The 18,151-nt window shown below is 37.1% G+C and overlaps 1 protein-coding gene across 3 annotated transcripts; it reads left to right on the top strand.

Moving 5' to 3' along the window:
* The first annotated feature begins 2,205 nt into the window (after nt 1–2,205).
* On the top strand, nt 2,206–15,907 carry LOC140136001 (UDP-glucuronosyltransferase 2B17-like). Of its 3 annotated transcripts, none has more exons than XM_072157705.1 (4): nt 2,206–3,168; nt 13,486–13,702; nt 14,039–14,258; nt 14,842–15,907. In XM_072157705.1, exons 1-4 carry the CDS (start codon nt 2,299–2,301, stop codon nt 15,119–15,121), a joined length of 1,587 nt encoding a protein of 528 aa, XP_072013806.1. In that variant the 5' UTR covers nt 2,206–2,298; the 3' UTR covers nt 15,122–15,907. The 3 variants fall into 3 exon arrangements, with proteins under 3 accessions (XP_072013806.1, XP_072013807.1, XP_072013808.1); XM_072157706.1 differs by lacking the exon at nt 2,206–3,168 and adding an exon at nt 4,468–5,979; XM_072157707.1 differs by lacking the exon at nt 2,206–3,168 and adding an exon at nt 11,223–12,250.
* Nucleotides 15,908–18,151: the final 2,244 nt, after the last annotated feature.

The following is an 18,151-nucleotide window of genomic DNA, read 5'->3' as shown; positions in this document are numbered from 1 at the left end:
CTACCATAGCAATAGGTGAAACCAATTTTTACCGCGCTGCACTTATACGTTCACGCGGTACCTCTTCATTGAACCATATCATGCTGATTACTTGCACCTGTAAGATTAGTATCGTTGAAAATCTATGATTGCAGACATACTATGATTGCAGACATACACAGGTGATGAGTGTAACCTGCTTGTAGTGCAGCGCGATATGTTCAAAATTGTTTTCACCTATTGCTATGGTAATTAATCCGATTAATTACGTAATACCCGTCAATCCCGTCAACTACACTATAAACGATACATGTCTTTTTTTAACTTTCAGAATATTCACCCAATCTTAATACTTTATGCTCTGGCACATTCCATACGAATCGAATAAGGGCGTGATCTCATAAACGGATGTAATTTCTCAGATATTTACATTTGATTTATGAAAACTTTTAAGCGATTTTTAATTTTTACAGATTTTCGTGATCCTCGACAGATCCCTTAAAGTCCCATTTAAAATAGTTATGTTTAGATAAAACGATCTGTCAGGTCAACATTCAGATTTTAGTTTCGTATATTCATAACATAATAAAACATCTCCTCAGCTCTTGTTCTTTGCCTTTTAGACTACTCAATTTCATCTTGGTATGCAGGCATTTCCAAATATCATGCTCAAAGGTTTCTATACACACAAAACAAACTAAACAAAATCATTCGTTTCATCCTGAATAGGGATTCTGACTTTCAAAATTTTGGCATTTTAAATATATATAACAGAGCTGAGCATCTTCGTTTAAATCACGTTTTTAATATTTTTATAATACTTGTCCTGACTACATGAATGAGAATTTTAATAGACTGTCAAGGGTGCATCATTATAGCACAAGGGGGCGGTACTACAATATTCCCAGGATCAAGTGTTTTAGTTTTGCCGGAAAATATTAAACCCGTTTCACTAAAACACAAGTTTAAAACAGATGTCAAAGATCACATTTTAAATCAAATGTATGTCTAGTTTGTTGTTTTTCGTCTAAATGCTTTGTTTTTGTTTGTTCGATTTTGGTGTTTTTACCAGTCTTAACTTTATGCAAAATAGCTAATTAAATATGCAATTATGCAAATTTTGTCATGATTTTTTTTGTGCAAAATATTGACAAAAATGACAAATTAAAGCTCATTCATAACCTCATTAATAAACACGATACGTGCGGTCCAATTAATAACTGCGCATAGGTTATTTGGAGGGTATTGTGAAAAATCTAAACATTTTGCCTTTGGAACCGAGGTAAGATATAAAAATAATCTATTTTTATAAATTTTTGAGCAAAATTTTGTGTTATTTTGTAAGGTGAAGAGATGAAAGAGACGGTTATGAATGAGGTTAATAACTTTGCATCGGTAATATGTCGGGCATTGTGAAAAATCTATATTCCTCGGTTCCAAAAGCAAAATGTTTAGATTTTTCACAATGCCCTCCAAATAACCGATGCGCAATTATTAACCTCTAATTAAATACATTGATTGTTGATAAAAAAACAAACAATAGATACAACAAAAAACAATAGATACAACCTGTTTAAAACATGCTTAGAGCACTTTAAACAGTACCCAATATGAACAACATAAGTTTTAATATAAATGAAATGGTAGTGCTAATTATTCCACCAAGCATATTTACTATGACATTAAAGTAATAAAACTGCAGTGAAATACGTATAATTATTCACGCCGTTTAATATCACATACAGAGGCAGCCATTGATCAGATCATTGAATTACAAACACTCAAGAAATGGATATTCTGTGTGGATACAAATAAATATTCTGATGACTGTTTTAGGTCGTTTAAATAGTCCATTAAAATGACTTATCGGTATGTAGCCCAAATGGAAAATAATATTAATCAATGATTATGAAATTAAGGGCTAAATTAAGATGATATTAATCAATGATTTATATGAAATTGTTACACAAGTGCATTAGGGGCGCACCATTAGATTTCCAGGAGGAGACATGGGAAAAAATCTGCCTGACCCAAACTTCCATGCCCCCCCCGGCCCTCCGAGAATCAAATGGTGCGTCCCTAATGTCAGAACACATGCTAGGATATGGTAAATTTAGCGTACAAAAACTATGTAGCTTTGAAAATATATGCATTTTTTACGCTTGAGCAAGTACAGTTGGTTAACAGTTCGGAAATTACAATCATGCCATGTTCAGTTGCCTCAGTCTAACACTAGTTCACTGCGTGTAACATAATGTCAAGCTTAAAAACATAATCAAACGTCAATAGACCATACACTTTGACTTTGTAGTCGAAGCAATGATGGCCCCTGTGCCATCTTTCTTGTTATTGGCGACGTTTATTTTGAACTTCACAGTCCCTTCATTTGCATTTAATTTTCTTATTCTCGGAACGGAAGGAACTGGAAGTCATTATTATATTGCAACTGTAATTGCGGAAGAGTTGGCCAATAGAGGCAATAACGTCACACTTCTTGTCAGTGACATGTACCCCGATTTGGTCGCTGCCGTACACGATGATAATACACGTCGATTTGATGTCGTCTTTTATAAGTCTTTGATAACAGCAGATGAAGGCCAAGGAATATTACAGCAGATGGTAGAAGCGTCATTAGCTGGTGACATGGTCTCAATGATAAAAGTCGGTTCACTATTAGAACTTGCATTGTTTAAGCAATGCAAATCCATTTTGATAGATACCGCTGTAATAGATCGGCTGCAGAAAGAAAAGTTTGATTTCATCATCGGGGATTTGTGGTACATTTGCGTAGGTCTTGTGGCCCAACTTCTGCATACACCATTTGCACTTTTAACACCAACTGCAGTCAGTATATCAATGCAATCGCAGATCAATGTATGCCCTACAAATCCAGCGTACATTCCAGAGTTAATTTCTGGTTTTGATACAAAGATGACCTTCATGGAGCGTCTGTTAAACACCATTATTCTAACTTTAAATTCCATTCAAAATAGACGTGCGTTATCCCGTTACGACAAGTTGAAAACTGACTTCAATATAAAACCAGAACGATCGACATATGAAACTTTAAGCGAGGCTGAATTGTTTTTCGTCAATACTAATTTTGCTTTGGATTTTCCTCGACCTTTAATGCCACACGTAGTTCCAGTCGGAGGATTAACAACAAAACCATCACATCCACTGACTGAGGTAAATAATCAGTAATTACCTAGAAAGCCTTAACTCACAAATGATTTCTTTGTGAATTACGGCTTTCTGGTTTTCACCCTTCGAAGTCATGATGTGTATGTGTAGTGGCCTGTTTGTAAATGTTTTTTGTTTGTTTATCTACTGTTAGTTAGCTACTGTTCTTGTTTCACATGCCCTTGACGAATACGTGAGACATGTGGTATGTTTTATATAGTCAGAGATAAAGGTGCTATAGCAAGGCTTTCTGTTTTTAAGAAGTCTCTTAAGACACATTTGTATAATTAATTATAATTTTGCTCTGTATATATTTTATTTATATTTTGTATATATATTCTGAAAAAAAGCGTCATTCAGAACTTCACCGTCAGAGTACCCGAGTGTGCGAATTTTATGGTGGACATCTTGAGCATATTCTGAAAGGCTAGACTACTTGAGGCAAAACAAACAAAAAACTAGAGAAGAACAAAGTAAAAAAAATGTGAAATTGTTGGGAATAGTGTTTAAATTTGACAGTGTTCCTGGTGATTTATTGCTTTTTTCCCATTAAGCATTTTTGCATTATTTGCTGCACTGGTTCGTGCATAGTCTTCTGACTGGGCATGAAAAAGGGAGTTTCAATGTGACAATTCAGTAATGATCGGGGTATCAACTCAATCAAACATTATAAATTCTTTAGCAAAAATACTTTACTTTGTTAGGATTGTGAGCAATTGCAGAAGGGGGTGTTAATTTTACAATTCGTTTGCATTTAATTAAGTGTTTTTGTTTCTCCGCTTGAAAGAATAGTTTTCCAATATAATAAACATTCGCTCGTATTTTCGTATTAAAACATGCAGATATTAACAAGTTTGGTACCATAAAAATTCCCTAAGATACAACGGTTTAAAAAGGTATCGATTAAGTCTTTATTGACAGCAGATGAAGGCCAAAGAAAATCACAGCAGATGGTATAAGCGGCATTAGCTGGTGTCATGGCCTCAATGATAAAAGTCGGTTCACTATTAAGCTAGCTTCAGACTCCGAGTATTGTACGTACAATATTGTATGCAACATATCTACGTTATTTTATCTATTGCCATTCTATTTCCAGTAATGTGTAAGTTCTAACGAATGTTTGATGACGAAAATAGATAATATGTTACATGTAATATCTAGTAGAAATATATTATCGATTTTACGTCATCAAACATTCGTTAGAACTTAAACATTACTGGAAATAGAATGGCAATAGATTAAACAACGTAGATATGTTGCATACAATATTGTACGTACAATAAAAAGTCTGAATACTGCTTTAGAACTTGCAGTGTTTAAGCAATGCATTATCCATGCAAGATTGATTATTCTATTGTTGAATGTCGGAAAATAAAGCTTGTATTTACACAGTCTCTATAGAATTGATAACTCAATGAATAGTCCGAATCGACTCGCATTTCTGCAGCATATATATTTGGATTGATATGAATTGTGTGGCCCAACGCGTTGCGCAGTCGCGCAATTTGTTAATGCACAGATACGTTACGGATACGCGACTCTTATCTGCATGCGCGGCGAATCCTATAGAAGCACCACGGAAGCACTGATTTCACAAAAACCTTTATATGATAAAACATTACAGCAACATATTAAAAAGTATGTCAAAATGTTATTGTAAAATATTTTTGGCAAACTATCAAATAACATTATGTTAGAATGTTTGCATCAAGTTTTCAAAAATGTTTTTGGAACGTTATTACAACGTTTTATGACCTATATATAACCTAACAATTAAACGATTCCTAAAATTTGTGTTTGCTGAGATGTCACTGTACTAATCAGTTGGTCAACAGTTCGGAACTTACAATCATACATTTGCTTCCTGAATTGCCTCTAAAACAAGTTAACTGCCAAGTTCATTGTCAACCGACCATTCTGGTGTTACACTTTGACTTTGTAATCGGTACAATGATGGCCCCTGTGCCATCTTTCTTACTGGCGACGTTTATTTTGAACTTGATATTCCCTTCATTTGCATATAATTTTCTTATTCTCGGGACAGAAGGAACTGGAAGTCATTATTATGTTGCAACTGTAATTGCGAAAGAGTTGGCCAATAGAGGTAATAACGTCACACTTCTTGTCAGTGACATGTACCCCGATGTGGTTGCTGCCGTACACGATGATAATACACGTCGATATGATGTCGTCTTTTATAAGTCTTTATTGACAGCAGATGAAGGGCAAGGAATATTACAGCAGATGATAGAAGCGGCATTAGCTGGTGACATGGTCTCAATGATAAAAGTCGGCTCACTATTAGAATCTGCTGTGTTTAAGCAATGCAAATCCATTTTGGTAGATAACGCTGTAATAGATCAGCTGCGGAAAGAAAAGTTTGATTTCATCATTGGGGATTTGTGGTACATTTGCGTAGGTCTTGTGGCCCAACTTCTGCATACACCATTTGCACTTTTAACACCAACTGCAGTTAGTATGTCAATGCAATCGCAGATCAATGTATGTCCTACAAATCCAGCGTACATTCCAGATTTGATTTCTGGTTTTGATACAAAGATGAACTTTATGGAGCGTGTGTTAAACACAGTTATTTTAACTTTAAATTCCATGCAATATAGACGTGCGTTGCCCCGTTACGACAAGTTGAAAACTGACTTCAATATAAAACCAGAACGATCGACATATGAAACTTTAAGCGAGGCTGAATTGTTTTTCGTCAACACTAATTTTGCTTTGGATTTTCCTCGGCCTTTAATGCCACACGTGGTTTCAGTCGGAGGATTAACAACGAAACCATCACTTCCACTGAATGAGGTAAATAATTCGTAATGAACCACAAAGCAGGCGCGTAGCCACGGCTCGGATCAACAGGATTGATCCGACCAAGTTTGGTTTATTAATTTTAACCAAAATAGTTTCTATTTTTTAATAGTTCTAACAATTAGAACAAATTCATGCTTTATAGTTAAGTTTAACTGTTTAGATTATAGATTCACTGATAACAAAACAATGCCATTTGAACTTGAAGGGAAACTGATATGCCCTCCGTCATTACCAAAATTGTATCAACAAATGATGCTATTTATTAGTAAAATTAATAAGCCTAATGTAGACCAATGCTGCTCGATACTAGTAAAGATAGTTCTGCTCGGGGCAAATAATACAAAAACAATTCATGCTTTTGGCGAAGTTTAACTGTTTAAATTATAGATTCACTGATAACATAACAACACCATTTTTGAAGGGAAACTCATATGCCCTCCGTCATTACCGAAAATCAAAGAAAATGTCGCCACAATTCACACGTATTCTCTGTAGGTTACACAAAACTATTTCCAGTTCGTTTGACATTATTTCTGCTTTGAACATGAATAATAAACCATGAACAGGGAGTGTGAACAGATAACATGTCTTGACTTTCAGCCTTACAAATAATATTTTGGTTCATATTGTGATGGACAATGCCTGGTGAGAACCTTTCCTTAGGGTCGCTATCAATGTTTATACAAGGGAATTTTCACAGGACTCAAGACTTAGGCCGAGTAAAAAAATACATGTTTCTCGTCCGCGCCCTCCTCATTTTTTGAAGATATTTCAAATTTCTTTTTATTTTGTAAACTTTCAGTTATAACTTGTTGAAACAGATGTTTCAGAAGTTGAAACTTATTTTACGGCTTTGTAAATGCATAATACATCATTTAAGAAGAGTTTTGTGATCACTGGAGGGGTCTACCTCTCAAATCAATAAAATAAAAAGGGCCTCCTCCATTTTTTCAGATATCAATCTGTATGTCGAATACCCAAAATATCGTGCCAAATACAGGTATTCAGCATCGTTTTCCAATAAAAATAGAAAATAAAAAGCCACTCATCCTCCTAATTTTTAAAAACCCGGACGAGAAACATGTTTTTATTTTTACTTGGCCTTACAGTATCGTGAATTTATTTCAAATCAAGACTTTAACTTGAATTTTATGGACTCCATAAATGCGCGATATGAGTTCAGGTTTTGTGTGTAAATTTGTGTTCCTGCGAATTTCGTGAAAAATCTGGAAGAACTATCATAAGAAAATATATACCATATATCGTCACCGTACTACGAAAATTACGATTTTTTGGCAGGTCGAAAGGGGGGTCAAGCGATTTGACCCCCCTTTCGGCAGGGCGAAAGGGGGGTCAAGCGATTTTTGGCAAGTCAAAAGGGGGGGCAAGCGATTTTTGGCACAGATATTTTAGGCACCGTTTCTATATTATGCCCTAAAAAGGTGTAGGAAAACGTTAGGAACACGTTCAAATATGCAAAATTTCCTGCTCGCTGCGCTCGCATTATATGGTAAGACAATTTAAGGTTGTAAATTCAGGTTCCCCAAAATCTTGCATTGGTAAGGGGGGGGCAAAGATATTTTGGCACATCAAAAGGGGGGGCAAAGGTTTTTTGGCACGTCAAAAGGGGAGCAAAGATTTTTTGGCACGGCCAGAGGAGGGGGGCAAGCGATTTTGGGAAGACCATTTTGAGAATTCACCACCCCGGGGGTACATATAATTATTGCACCACCCCTTACAATGATGTTCAAGCATGCATCAGTTACGTAAACACCGTTATTATTTCGAATCATTCCCTTTAAGTCTGTTTCATTATCATTATGTGCAAAGATTGGTGTTTAAATGCCAGCTTGAACCATATTTTGTACTTTGTTCTCAAAATTACAAAAAACATTTATCGTGGTAGGCTGATGATATGCTGTAGCTGAGATTATAGTGTTTAGTCATACATATGCCATTGATAATTGAACTTTCAACCTTTTTTAAAATCCAAGCTCTAATCTTATAGAGCTGGTTTTTATTGGTTTTATTCTTCATAATGTCCTAAGAGGACTAAGAAACCATTGACTATAAACTTTCAACTGATTTATCCTTCAGTTAGTCTTGTTCAAGACGGTCTCTTATACTATGGCCAGCTAGTTTCCTCAGGCCCTGGCCACTTTTATACGGCCAATAAAATCAACAAAATTTCTGCACTGATCATTTATATTTCGCACCATTGGCGAGAAAAGCAAGCACTCACAACTATTGGCACTGTCAGTTTTATCTTAATGGTACAAACCGCGATCTGGACGGCAACCCGACCGACTTGTATAACTTGTTTAGCTCGTAAATGTTTGTATGTAAATGACCCAATGCACTGACGAAATACGCGGTTTTCATTGGTGTCTGTACGATGATCAGGCCGCCCATTTGATGTCAATCTTGCGGTCGAGAAGGTTGTTGTTTATCGAAACAGCTGTGCTGCAAATTTACGAGCATGCACCATGTGCGCGAGTGTTTACGTTTGTGGTCAAAAAATCTCGGTACATGATTGGATGGCTAAAGAAAGGAAGTAGGCCACCAATCAGGTATGGTGTTAATAACATCCCAGTTCAGTATACTGTTGAGGTAAAGAACAAGTTTGAGCGGTTAATGAAAGTGAATGTGGACGAACAGACACCAATGAACTGTGGGAGGATATATAGGAAACAGTCAAGAATACAGGCAAGAAATACATCCCGAAGAAGAGGAGAAGAAGGCAATCCTGGATATCACAACATACACTGGATATAGCTGACAGCAGGAAAGAAGCAAAAGCAGCTGGTGATCAGAATACAAGGTCACGTCTGAACAAGGAGGTTGTTAAGAGTGTAAAGTAAGATAAGAGGAACTTTATGGAAAGAAAATATCAGGAAATAAAGAGATGTAAAGGTGATTCGAAAGCAGCCTTTGGCATAGCAAAGGAGTTAACAAAGAAGTGGGTCCCAAGAATTGATGTTATAAATAATGCAAATGGTATTACGCTAACTGGAAGTGACGATATCAAGAAAAGGTGGGTGGAATATAGCACCAAACTGTTTGAGGCACAATGCCAACAAGTGCATACTCGCGGATCAGAAGTGGAACAGGCAATGGGTCAAATGTAGAATGCAAAGTCACCTGGCATTGATGAAATACCAGCAGAGCTATGGAAAGCGACAGGCAAGGAAGGTGTTGACATAATGTGGCGTTTATGCTGTCCCATATGGGCAAAGACTGGTGCAGAGCTGTATTTGTTCCACTCCCCAGGAAAGGTAACTTAAAAGAGTGTTCCAACCATCTCACCATCAGCTTGGTATGTCATGCAAGTAAGGTTCTGCTAAAGATCATCATCTGAAGGCTGAAGCTAAAACTAGACCAGGAGATTTCTGAGGAGCAGGCTGGCTTTCGAGAAGGAATAGGGACTAGAGACCAGATCGTAAACATCGGGAATATAATTGAGAAGTGTAAAGATCACACCAATTTATATGTGCTTCATTAACTACAGCAAGGCCTTGGACTGTGTCAACCATCCCCAATTGTGGAAGACAATGAGCAGGATAGGATTCCCTGGTCACATTATTGATCTTATTAGTCAACTATATGAGGACCAGGAATCTGCAGTCAGGACAAGTAATGGAGATACCGAATGGTTCAAGATTGGTAGAGGGCTGAGACAGGGCTGCATATTGTCACCAAACCTGTTTAACATTTAATCAGAAGACATCATGAGAGAAGCTTTGGACGGGTTTACTGGTGGAATCAAATTTGGCGATAGCAGTATCACTAATCTACGCTATGCTGATGATACCACCCTAATATGCAGCAGTAGAGAGGAACTGCTGGCCCTTTTGAAATGCATCAATGAAGCCAGTGAGGAGAAAGGCCTTCTTCTAAATGCCAAGAAGACTAAAGTAATGGTTATTGATAGAAATAGAAATGGAGAGGACTTTTTGATAGATGGTCAAAAGATTAAACAATTTGAATACTTGGGTTCAATGATAGACAACAAAGGTGATAGCACATCTGCGATCAAAAGAAGATAGCTTTGGCAAGGACAACAATTCAGAATATGTCAAAGATCTGGAAGAGTCGTGGTATATCAATCAACCTCAAGGTACGATTACTTCGTGCAACAGTCTTCTCAATTGCTACATACGGGTGCGAATCCTGGGCAATGACAAAGAATGACAGGAAGAAGATGGATGCATTGAGATGTGGTGCTATAGGAGGCTGTTGGGAGTATCTTGGAAAGACAAGAAGACAAACATCTGGGTCCTGAATAAGATTGGCACAGACTTAAACATCAGAAAGTCCATCATTGAGAGGAAATTGCGCTACTTTGACCACATTGTAAGAAAGTATGGTGGGGTTGAAGCAGATTCTTCAGGGAGCCGTGGAAGGCCATCGTGGAAGGGGACGTCCATCATCTGGGACAAATGATGTGAAGAACGTTTCATCACACGGAATGTATGATGCAACACGTTTGGTTTTTGATAGGAGTAGATGGCGTACTCTTGTGAAGAACACAGCAGCGCAATCCTGCGCCATCTGACCCAGAGAGAGAGAATTGCAAAATTATTACACATTTTGCAATTCCGAATTTGTAATATGTTATCAAAAACAACATTTTGAAAGTATTTGACGACGGAAAAAATATTCAACGACGGAAACTTTTATAATATAATCACAAAGTTGAACAAAATAGACAATTTTGCTGCACAGCAGTCTCATGTTGTTCCGCCTTTGCATTCAAATGTATAGAAAGAACACTCGCTATGTAGAAGGTCACTTCGAGACTTACTGTCTATAAGTTGTTATGGCAGCGCGGAGGTGGTCACGTGCGTATTTATAAAAGCGCATTTATATATATAACCGAAGTACACTGACTGATTAGTTAAAACTGTAATTGTGTGATTATATTGTACGTGCAATTGTTGCCACGTACCAATCATATTTTACTTTCAATTAACGAAATCAAAGAGTGTATTGTTATTGTGCATTGGAGTGAATTTGGGTAAAGGGTGATTTTTTCGTCTTTAGTCATTGCGGCTCGTAACAATGTACATGTACATGTACAAGTATCCGGTCCCATGAATACATGCTGTTCCAGGGATTTTGAACACAGTGTACAGTCAAAGAATACATACGCTCGTACAATACGTAGCGTAAAACAGGACCGGTGCATGTAATGGAGATTATTCATGCAGTATAGCATTCAATTACAGGTGTATTTCATAATAGTATAAAGGTCAAGTTTCATTCAATAGTGTCCAACGTGTCACTTGGGTCTTCGTTGCGCTGATAATTTAATCACTATTAGCGTTAAGGTATTTATGACGAGCCGGCCCTGGATGACAAGTTACCGACGACGGTAAACGCCCTGTTATTAACGTACAAAATGTCACTTCTTCAGCAGACAATAGTAGCACTGATTTTGGTTTTACCTTTCTTCCCTTCACTTCATGGATTTCATTTTCTAATTCTTGGTGGAGTTGGCAGTGGAAGTCATTACTATGTTGCAACTGCGATTGGAAGGGAATTGGCATACCGAGGCAACAATGTTTCTGTGCTTATCAGCGATATGTACGCAAGTAACGAAACTCAACGGGATGATGCAGATTTGTTCAGCAGTTATGTTTACAAGTCGTTAGTAACTGAAGAACGCTTTCAGAGTCTATTAGCTGATATGGTTCACGTTTCCTTACACGGAGATTTAATATCAAAATTAAAAACCAGCTCCTTAGCTGAAGCTATGGGGCTTGACCAGTGTGAATCCATTCTAATAGATACCAATATACGTGATCGCCTTCGACGACAAAAAATTGATTTGATAATTGGGGACTTTTCGTACATATGCGTGGGTCTGGTTGCCCAGTATCTGGATGTTCCGTTTGCGCTTTTAAGCCCTGCTTCGATCAGTGTGTCAATAATGTCTGAGATCAATGTTTGTCCAACAGATCCAGCGTTTATACCAGATGTGTTAACCGGGTTAGATCAAAAAATGAACTTTATGGAACGAGTTACAAATACAATTACCGTGTCGATGCAGTTGGTCATGAACAGGCGTATGTTGTCAAATTACGACCAATTTAAAATCAAATATAACATTAAGCCTGACATCTCAACATTCAAAACTTTAGGAGATGCAGACCTATGGTTTATAAATGCAGATTTTGCTCTAGAATTTCCTAGACCTCTGATGCCGCATGTTGTACCGGTTGGTGGTTTGACAACCAATCCAGCAAAACAACTACCAAAGGTGGGTGTGTGGGGGATGCGTAGAGGTGTGTGTGTAGGGGGGGTTGGGGTGTGTGGGGTGGGGGTGTGTGATATGGATGTGGGGGTGTATGTATGGTGTGTTTATTTGCTAGCTTGTTACAGTTTGTATGTTTTATTATACCGAAACGTCTGAGCAGTTTAAACTGCTAATTTTTGCAGAGGGGTAACACAGAAAATAAGTTATATGCGATAACAGTTATAACAGCAGTTTATGTTTTCCAGGCCCTCGAATATCGAAAGCAAAACCGAGTTTTAAACGTGATGGTTATTGTCAAATGTTTAGTTTCGCCAGTTTGGACCGTCTTCTCAGAGTACAGATAGTATCTCATAGTATGATTATGTTGTTTATTCTATATTGAGGGTAATAGACCACTTGACATCACTGTTTATCAACAAAGGCGAGGGACTTGTCTATCGATATGCTCGAACGAGCCGCTACACTGTTCAATGGCTTTCTTGTATTGTATGAAATGTGGCGGGCGATTTAAAATGCACATGCCCTTAGTAGACTACGATGCGTACGCACACTGCAGGGCAAAGAACAATGTAAATTGTCATAATGCGCGCGCATACTGCCGGGCAATGACGTCACATGCCAAGTGGTCTATAGGCACACTGTAACTTGTCAATTAAAAAATAATTTTGTGTGTACTGGAAGTTGACCAATCAGCATCTCATATACAAACACGCTCATTGCTAAACGTGACAATTTTCATCCTATGATTGTAGAAAACTGTATGCTTTTCTGGTAACCATTAAGGTGGTTTTTTAACAAATACTATTGTTATCTAATGACCTTGCTCATAAAGTGTGGTAGTTTATTGATTTAGCCTCTCCGCCACTCAATGATGTCAAGTGTTATGCATATGTTGTGTGTTTCAAAGTATTATTTATTTAAATATTTGCAACTGCTTGTAACTAATAGCTACTAATGATTTAAATACTCTGGATCATGAATTATATTTTCTTATCGGTATCTAGGCTGTTTTATGCTTGATATTTGAAGTTATTTCCATTTACTTAACATGAATTTCAGTGAACGAGATTGCATCATTTATTTACAGCTACAGTATGGGCAAGTTATACTGTGATGGGAGTACGCTCTTGACGATAATGCGGTGAAAATATGACTGTCACTCACATGGCATACAACCTGAACAAGAAGCAAAATATTCCACCTGCTAATGATCACATTTACATTGTTTTACATTACAGGAACTAGAATCGTTCGTACAAAGTTCCGAAGATGGGGTGATCATCTTCTCCTTGGGGAGTTACTGTTCTATAACGGACCAATCTATGGCGGATATGTTTGGCGAAGCCATTTCACAAGTATCACAGAAAGTCATCTGGAAACGTAAAGGGAAAGAACCCCAAAGGATACCGTCCAATGTCAAAATGATGGATGTTATACCCCAAAATGATCTTTTAGGTAGGTAAACTCATAGTGAGATCAACAGAGTTTATATTGGATAAACAAATCCATCAAAATGTATGTTTTAGATTGAATTAGTATTCAGAATGCAATTTGGTGTGTCTGATGTGCTCTCAGGTCCCACAAAACGCACGATTCCGATATGTATAAAGCACTTGGCAACAAATTAAGTTGCAATGGGGGGGGCTATATCGGGGGCTATATAGGACATGTAGAATATTCCTCGCTATCGCAAAATATCGAAAAGGGCTTTTTACTCCGGTACTTTCTTATCCCATAATCTTATCTTATCCCATCCCTGTCTCTAAAAGCTTCTGTACATTCTCTTTACAGGTCACCCCAAGATTCGACTTATCATTTACCAATGTGGCATTAATGGCATCTTCGAGGCACTCTACCACGGTGTACCAATCATCTGTATACCAATTTTCTTCGACCAGTTTGACAACGCTCAACGTGTAGCTTCTAGAGGCATAGGACTCCGACTAGATATAAGGACGTTGACAAGTAAAGAACTCCTGGATGCTATAAATACCGTGCTTGGTGATGAAAGGTAAATACATGGAAATGGAACCCTTTAAAGGCCAGTGTACAAGGGTATATAGTTCAATGTTTTGCGTGCTGGCCGACAAGTACTGGGTTTTCAGCTCTCAACCTCCGCTGCAATTTACGGTTATCATCTTTGATTTACGGTTATCCTCTGTGATTGTCGGTTATCCCCTACTATTTACGGTTATCTTCTGCGATTTTCCGCTCAGCTAATACTCACGGATTTGTTGTTCTTCTCGACGTTTTGTCCCTATGGCACATTCTACAACAGCGGAAAACTGCGCCAAAATTACCAATGCATATTTGTCCAAACGGCATCACGTCGAACTGTAACTAGCCTTAAATAGCTTTTAGAGCCATCTAGGCCTATATACCAGTTTACTTCCTAAAATGGTTAGGCATGCTTAACTACTTTATTATTATTTTAATATAAGATTTCTCCCTCTAGATGCAAAGAGTAAATGTAAAGATTCTGGTTATCCTCAGAAAAAAAGATAAGCAAGGTCCCAACACAACTATTGGTATTGCTATGCAAATATGTATTAAAACAAGCGTTTCATAATTATTTGTTCTTTTCTTTTTAACAGTTTCAAATCCAACGTGGTGAAATTGTCTGCGATATTTCGCGATAACCCCAAGACTCCTGCTCAACGAGCTGCTGACTGGGCCGAGTTTGCTGCAAGACACAATGGCACGAAACATCTACGATCAGCAGCGCATGATTTAACCTTCATACAGTATCATTTGATAGATGTTTGGGCATTCATTATTGGGTGTATAGTTTTATTCGTAGGTTTGCTTATAACTTGTTGCCGGTTTACCCTACGGCTTTTATGCGGTTCTTCTAAAAAGGTTAAAAAGGAGTAAGATATTAAATTGCAAAGGTCTAGTGGCGTATATGGGACGGTTTCAAAACTCGACCGGAGGTTGACCGGCGGTTGATGGCGGTTGAACCGCGTTCCATTGTTTTGAGCAATAGAAACCGGCTCTACCGGATGGAACTGGCGGGCAACCGGCGGTTGAATTTGGAAGCCATCCTTAACCCGTTGTCGTTTTTAAAACGCGGTTGATCTTTTTTTTTTATATTTAATGATTATCACATTAGCTGGCAGACTCTCGTAATTTGTCCCCATATAAGGATTAAACACTAAAGTGATATTTTGGTTGGTTTGTTGTTTGTTTATTTGTTTGTTTGCTGGTGTGTTTGCGTCACGGTTTGCTTTTTTTTTTCATTTTCTTTTCTTTTTGTATACAGATGAATGTAGCCTTTTTTAAGGTAGCTTTACCGGATACTAGGCATATTCAGCAACGTAGCCACAATGTCATTTGACTGGATCAAGTAAAATAAAATAAATGTCGCGAAAAGTCCGTTTTCAGATATTTGCATTTTACACTTAATGTAGTATCATGTATGTTAGCAAATTTGAAAACAACTAAATGAAATTCTTGCTGCAAAAACGTTTACACAAACAATTCGTTCCTAGCACTGAGATTCACTTGATTCTTTTTATCAAGTGATTATCTTCACAAACAATTCGTTCCTTATAAACATCTCAAAAAAAGTAACTAACCCCCTTATGGGTAGAAGGGTCTGTACTATATTTTATACTGCGAGTATATTTGTGTCTTGTCTTCCCTGAAATAAATAAAATAATGATTGAAATAAATAAAATAATGATTGAAATTATTTCTGACTATGTTTTATTTTGTATGTGGTATGTGTATAGTTGGGTCCATAGAGAGATTGTGGTAAGCTGGTAGATCATGTGTTATGGTCTGAAAAAAAAAAACATGCAGTCCAGCTCCGACCTTGAAATTATCTCTGATGAACTTGGACAAAATTATCTTTTCGTGATGAATACATGAACTAAATGTCATAACAATCCACCTAATAAAAGAATTTTAAACATTTGTTCTGGTGACCTTTTAATCACATCAAAATCGCATATACTAATTTTCATTCATATTGGACACACTTTATAATTTTACCCTTTTGACCTCAAAACAGACCACTCCTTCATGTTTAAGCCAAACTGATTACGGTATATACAATCCTATATGCACCTATTGCTAGAGCCTATTTGGCATTATTTTTATGATCAAAATATTTAATATGCAGCAAATACTGATCTTTAAGGTGATTCAGAAACCAGCTGTGTTTGACCCCTGCATGACCTTCAACTTAGCTAATGTCAATGCACACCACATTTCGCCAAAATACATTCTAGAAACGCTTGCTGTTAGAATAAGAAAAATTTTAATGCTAATTTATTGCACATTCTAGGGAAGCGTGGTTACCTTTTAAAATAACCGAGTGAGAGGGTTTTCAAGAAAATATTTTTCCTGTCAAAACTGAAGCATCCTCTGCATAAAAGAAAATATGAATATTAACTGCACATCATATATAACGATTCGTGATACCCAATTGTGGCACATTTGATGTCGTTTAAGAAGCAGAGAATTTTATTTCAATTTTATATACGCCAAAATATTTTTTAATTGAGCAAAAATAAGGATAGAAAAAAACGTTGAAAATCCTATGTGAATATTACATTAGACCCGGCAAAAGATTACTGTTTCGTTTTTATGGTAATCTAATCTTTTATTTCCTGAAAAAACATTTGGGGTCTAAAATGGAATTTTTATGTAATTGATAAAAACATCGAACGTGATACAAGAAAATGGTAGGTTTTCCTCTATAGTATTTTACTGACCATGGAAATGTACTGAGACACAAGCACGTGTCAAAATCGATATAATGTATTGTCCATACAGACGCCCAGTTATCACTGTTTATTATTGGATTTTTTTTGTATAAAACACGCAGTTAACTTAATTGAGCGCTAATAATACACATAAATGTTTTTAGGCAAATAAAATTCCAAAATATGGTACGTTTTCTGCCTTTGCTTGTCACGTGGTAGGCCTATGTTGAAGTTGCGATTATACCTTCAAATAAGTTTCAAATGAATTCCAAGAAGACAAATGGCCGAGTGGTCTAAGGCGCTGGGTTCATAGTGTATCCAAAGCAGTCCGCCGCCGCCGTGAGTTCGAACCCCGCCTCCGCCAAACTTTAATGAAGTAAAATTAAAATTGAAATTTTACTTTAAAAAAATTTCATATTGGGGAAATGTGACTGGCAGAATTTATGTATGGCGTGGAGTGGTGTGATGTCAATGTATATGTGTCAGTCTTATCTCTGTATGGCTATTATAATAGCCCAGCTAACAATTTTTCGTTTTTACAACGTCGTCTTAAAGTTATATAAAGTCGTATAAACGTAATATATGGACGTTGTAAGTACGTAAATCTGTGAACTCGTATTCGTGTTGTGACAACGTTATTCATGAACGTTAATGTAACGTCATTATGACGTTGTTTCGACGTCAAGTTGTGAACGTCGAAACAACGTCACTATGACGTTACATCAACGTTTAAAATTAATGTAATTACGACGTCAGTAGATTACCTGATTATGACATTATATTAATATCCGGCAACAATGTTGCTCAATCCCAAAAAGGGAGAGCGTATAAAATTCAAGGTTTAGAACTTCAGGAATAGAAGTCGTTACTTTGAGTCAGACGACACGATTGAGAAATTTTGGCTAGACAACCATCTCTTCCATGGTGTCAACATCCAAATTTTTTTCAGATTCGTATTTGTGTAACGTTTTCTGAACGTATTATTCAAACGTTGTCACCAGGTCTGGTCAAACATTGCATCAACGTCGAAACAACGTCATTACAACGTCATAATGACGTTATATCAACGTCGAAAATAACGTTATCACTACACGAATACGAGTTCACAGATTTACGTGTTTACAACGTAAATGACAACCTAAGTCCAACGTCAGCGAACGTCGTGAAAACGTAGTGTATTAGCTGGGAGCTT

The sequence above is a fragment of the Amphiura filiformis genome, chromosome 16, assembly GCF_039555335.1.
Source record: "Amphiura filiformis chromosome 16, Afil_fr2py, whole genome shotgun sequence".
NCBI classification, from domain to species: domain Eukaryota; kingdom Metazoa; phylum Echinodermata; class Ophiuroidea; order Amphilepidida; family Amphiuridae; genus Amphiura; species Amphiura filiformis.
The sequence above is the reverse complement of the archived record's forward strand: the minus strand, read 5'-3'. Positions and strand labels throughout refer to the sequence as shown.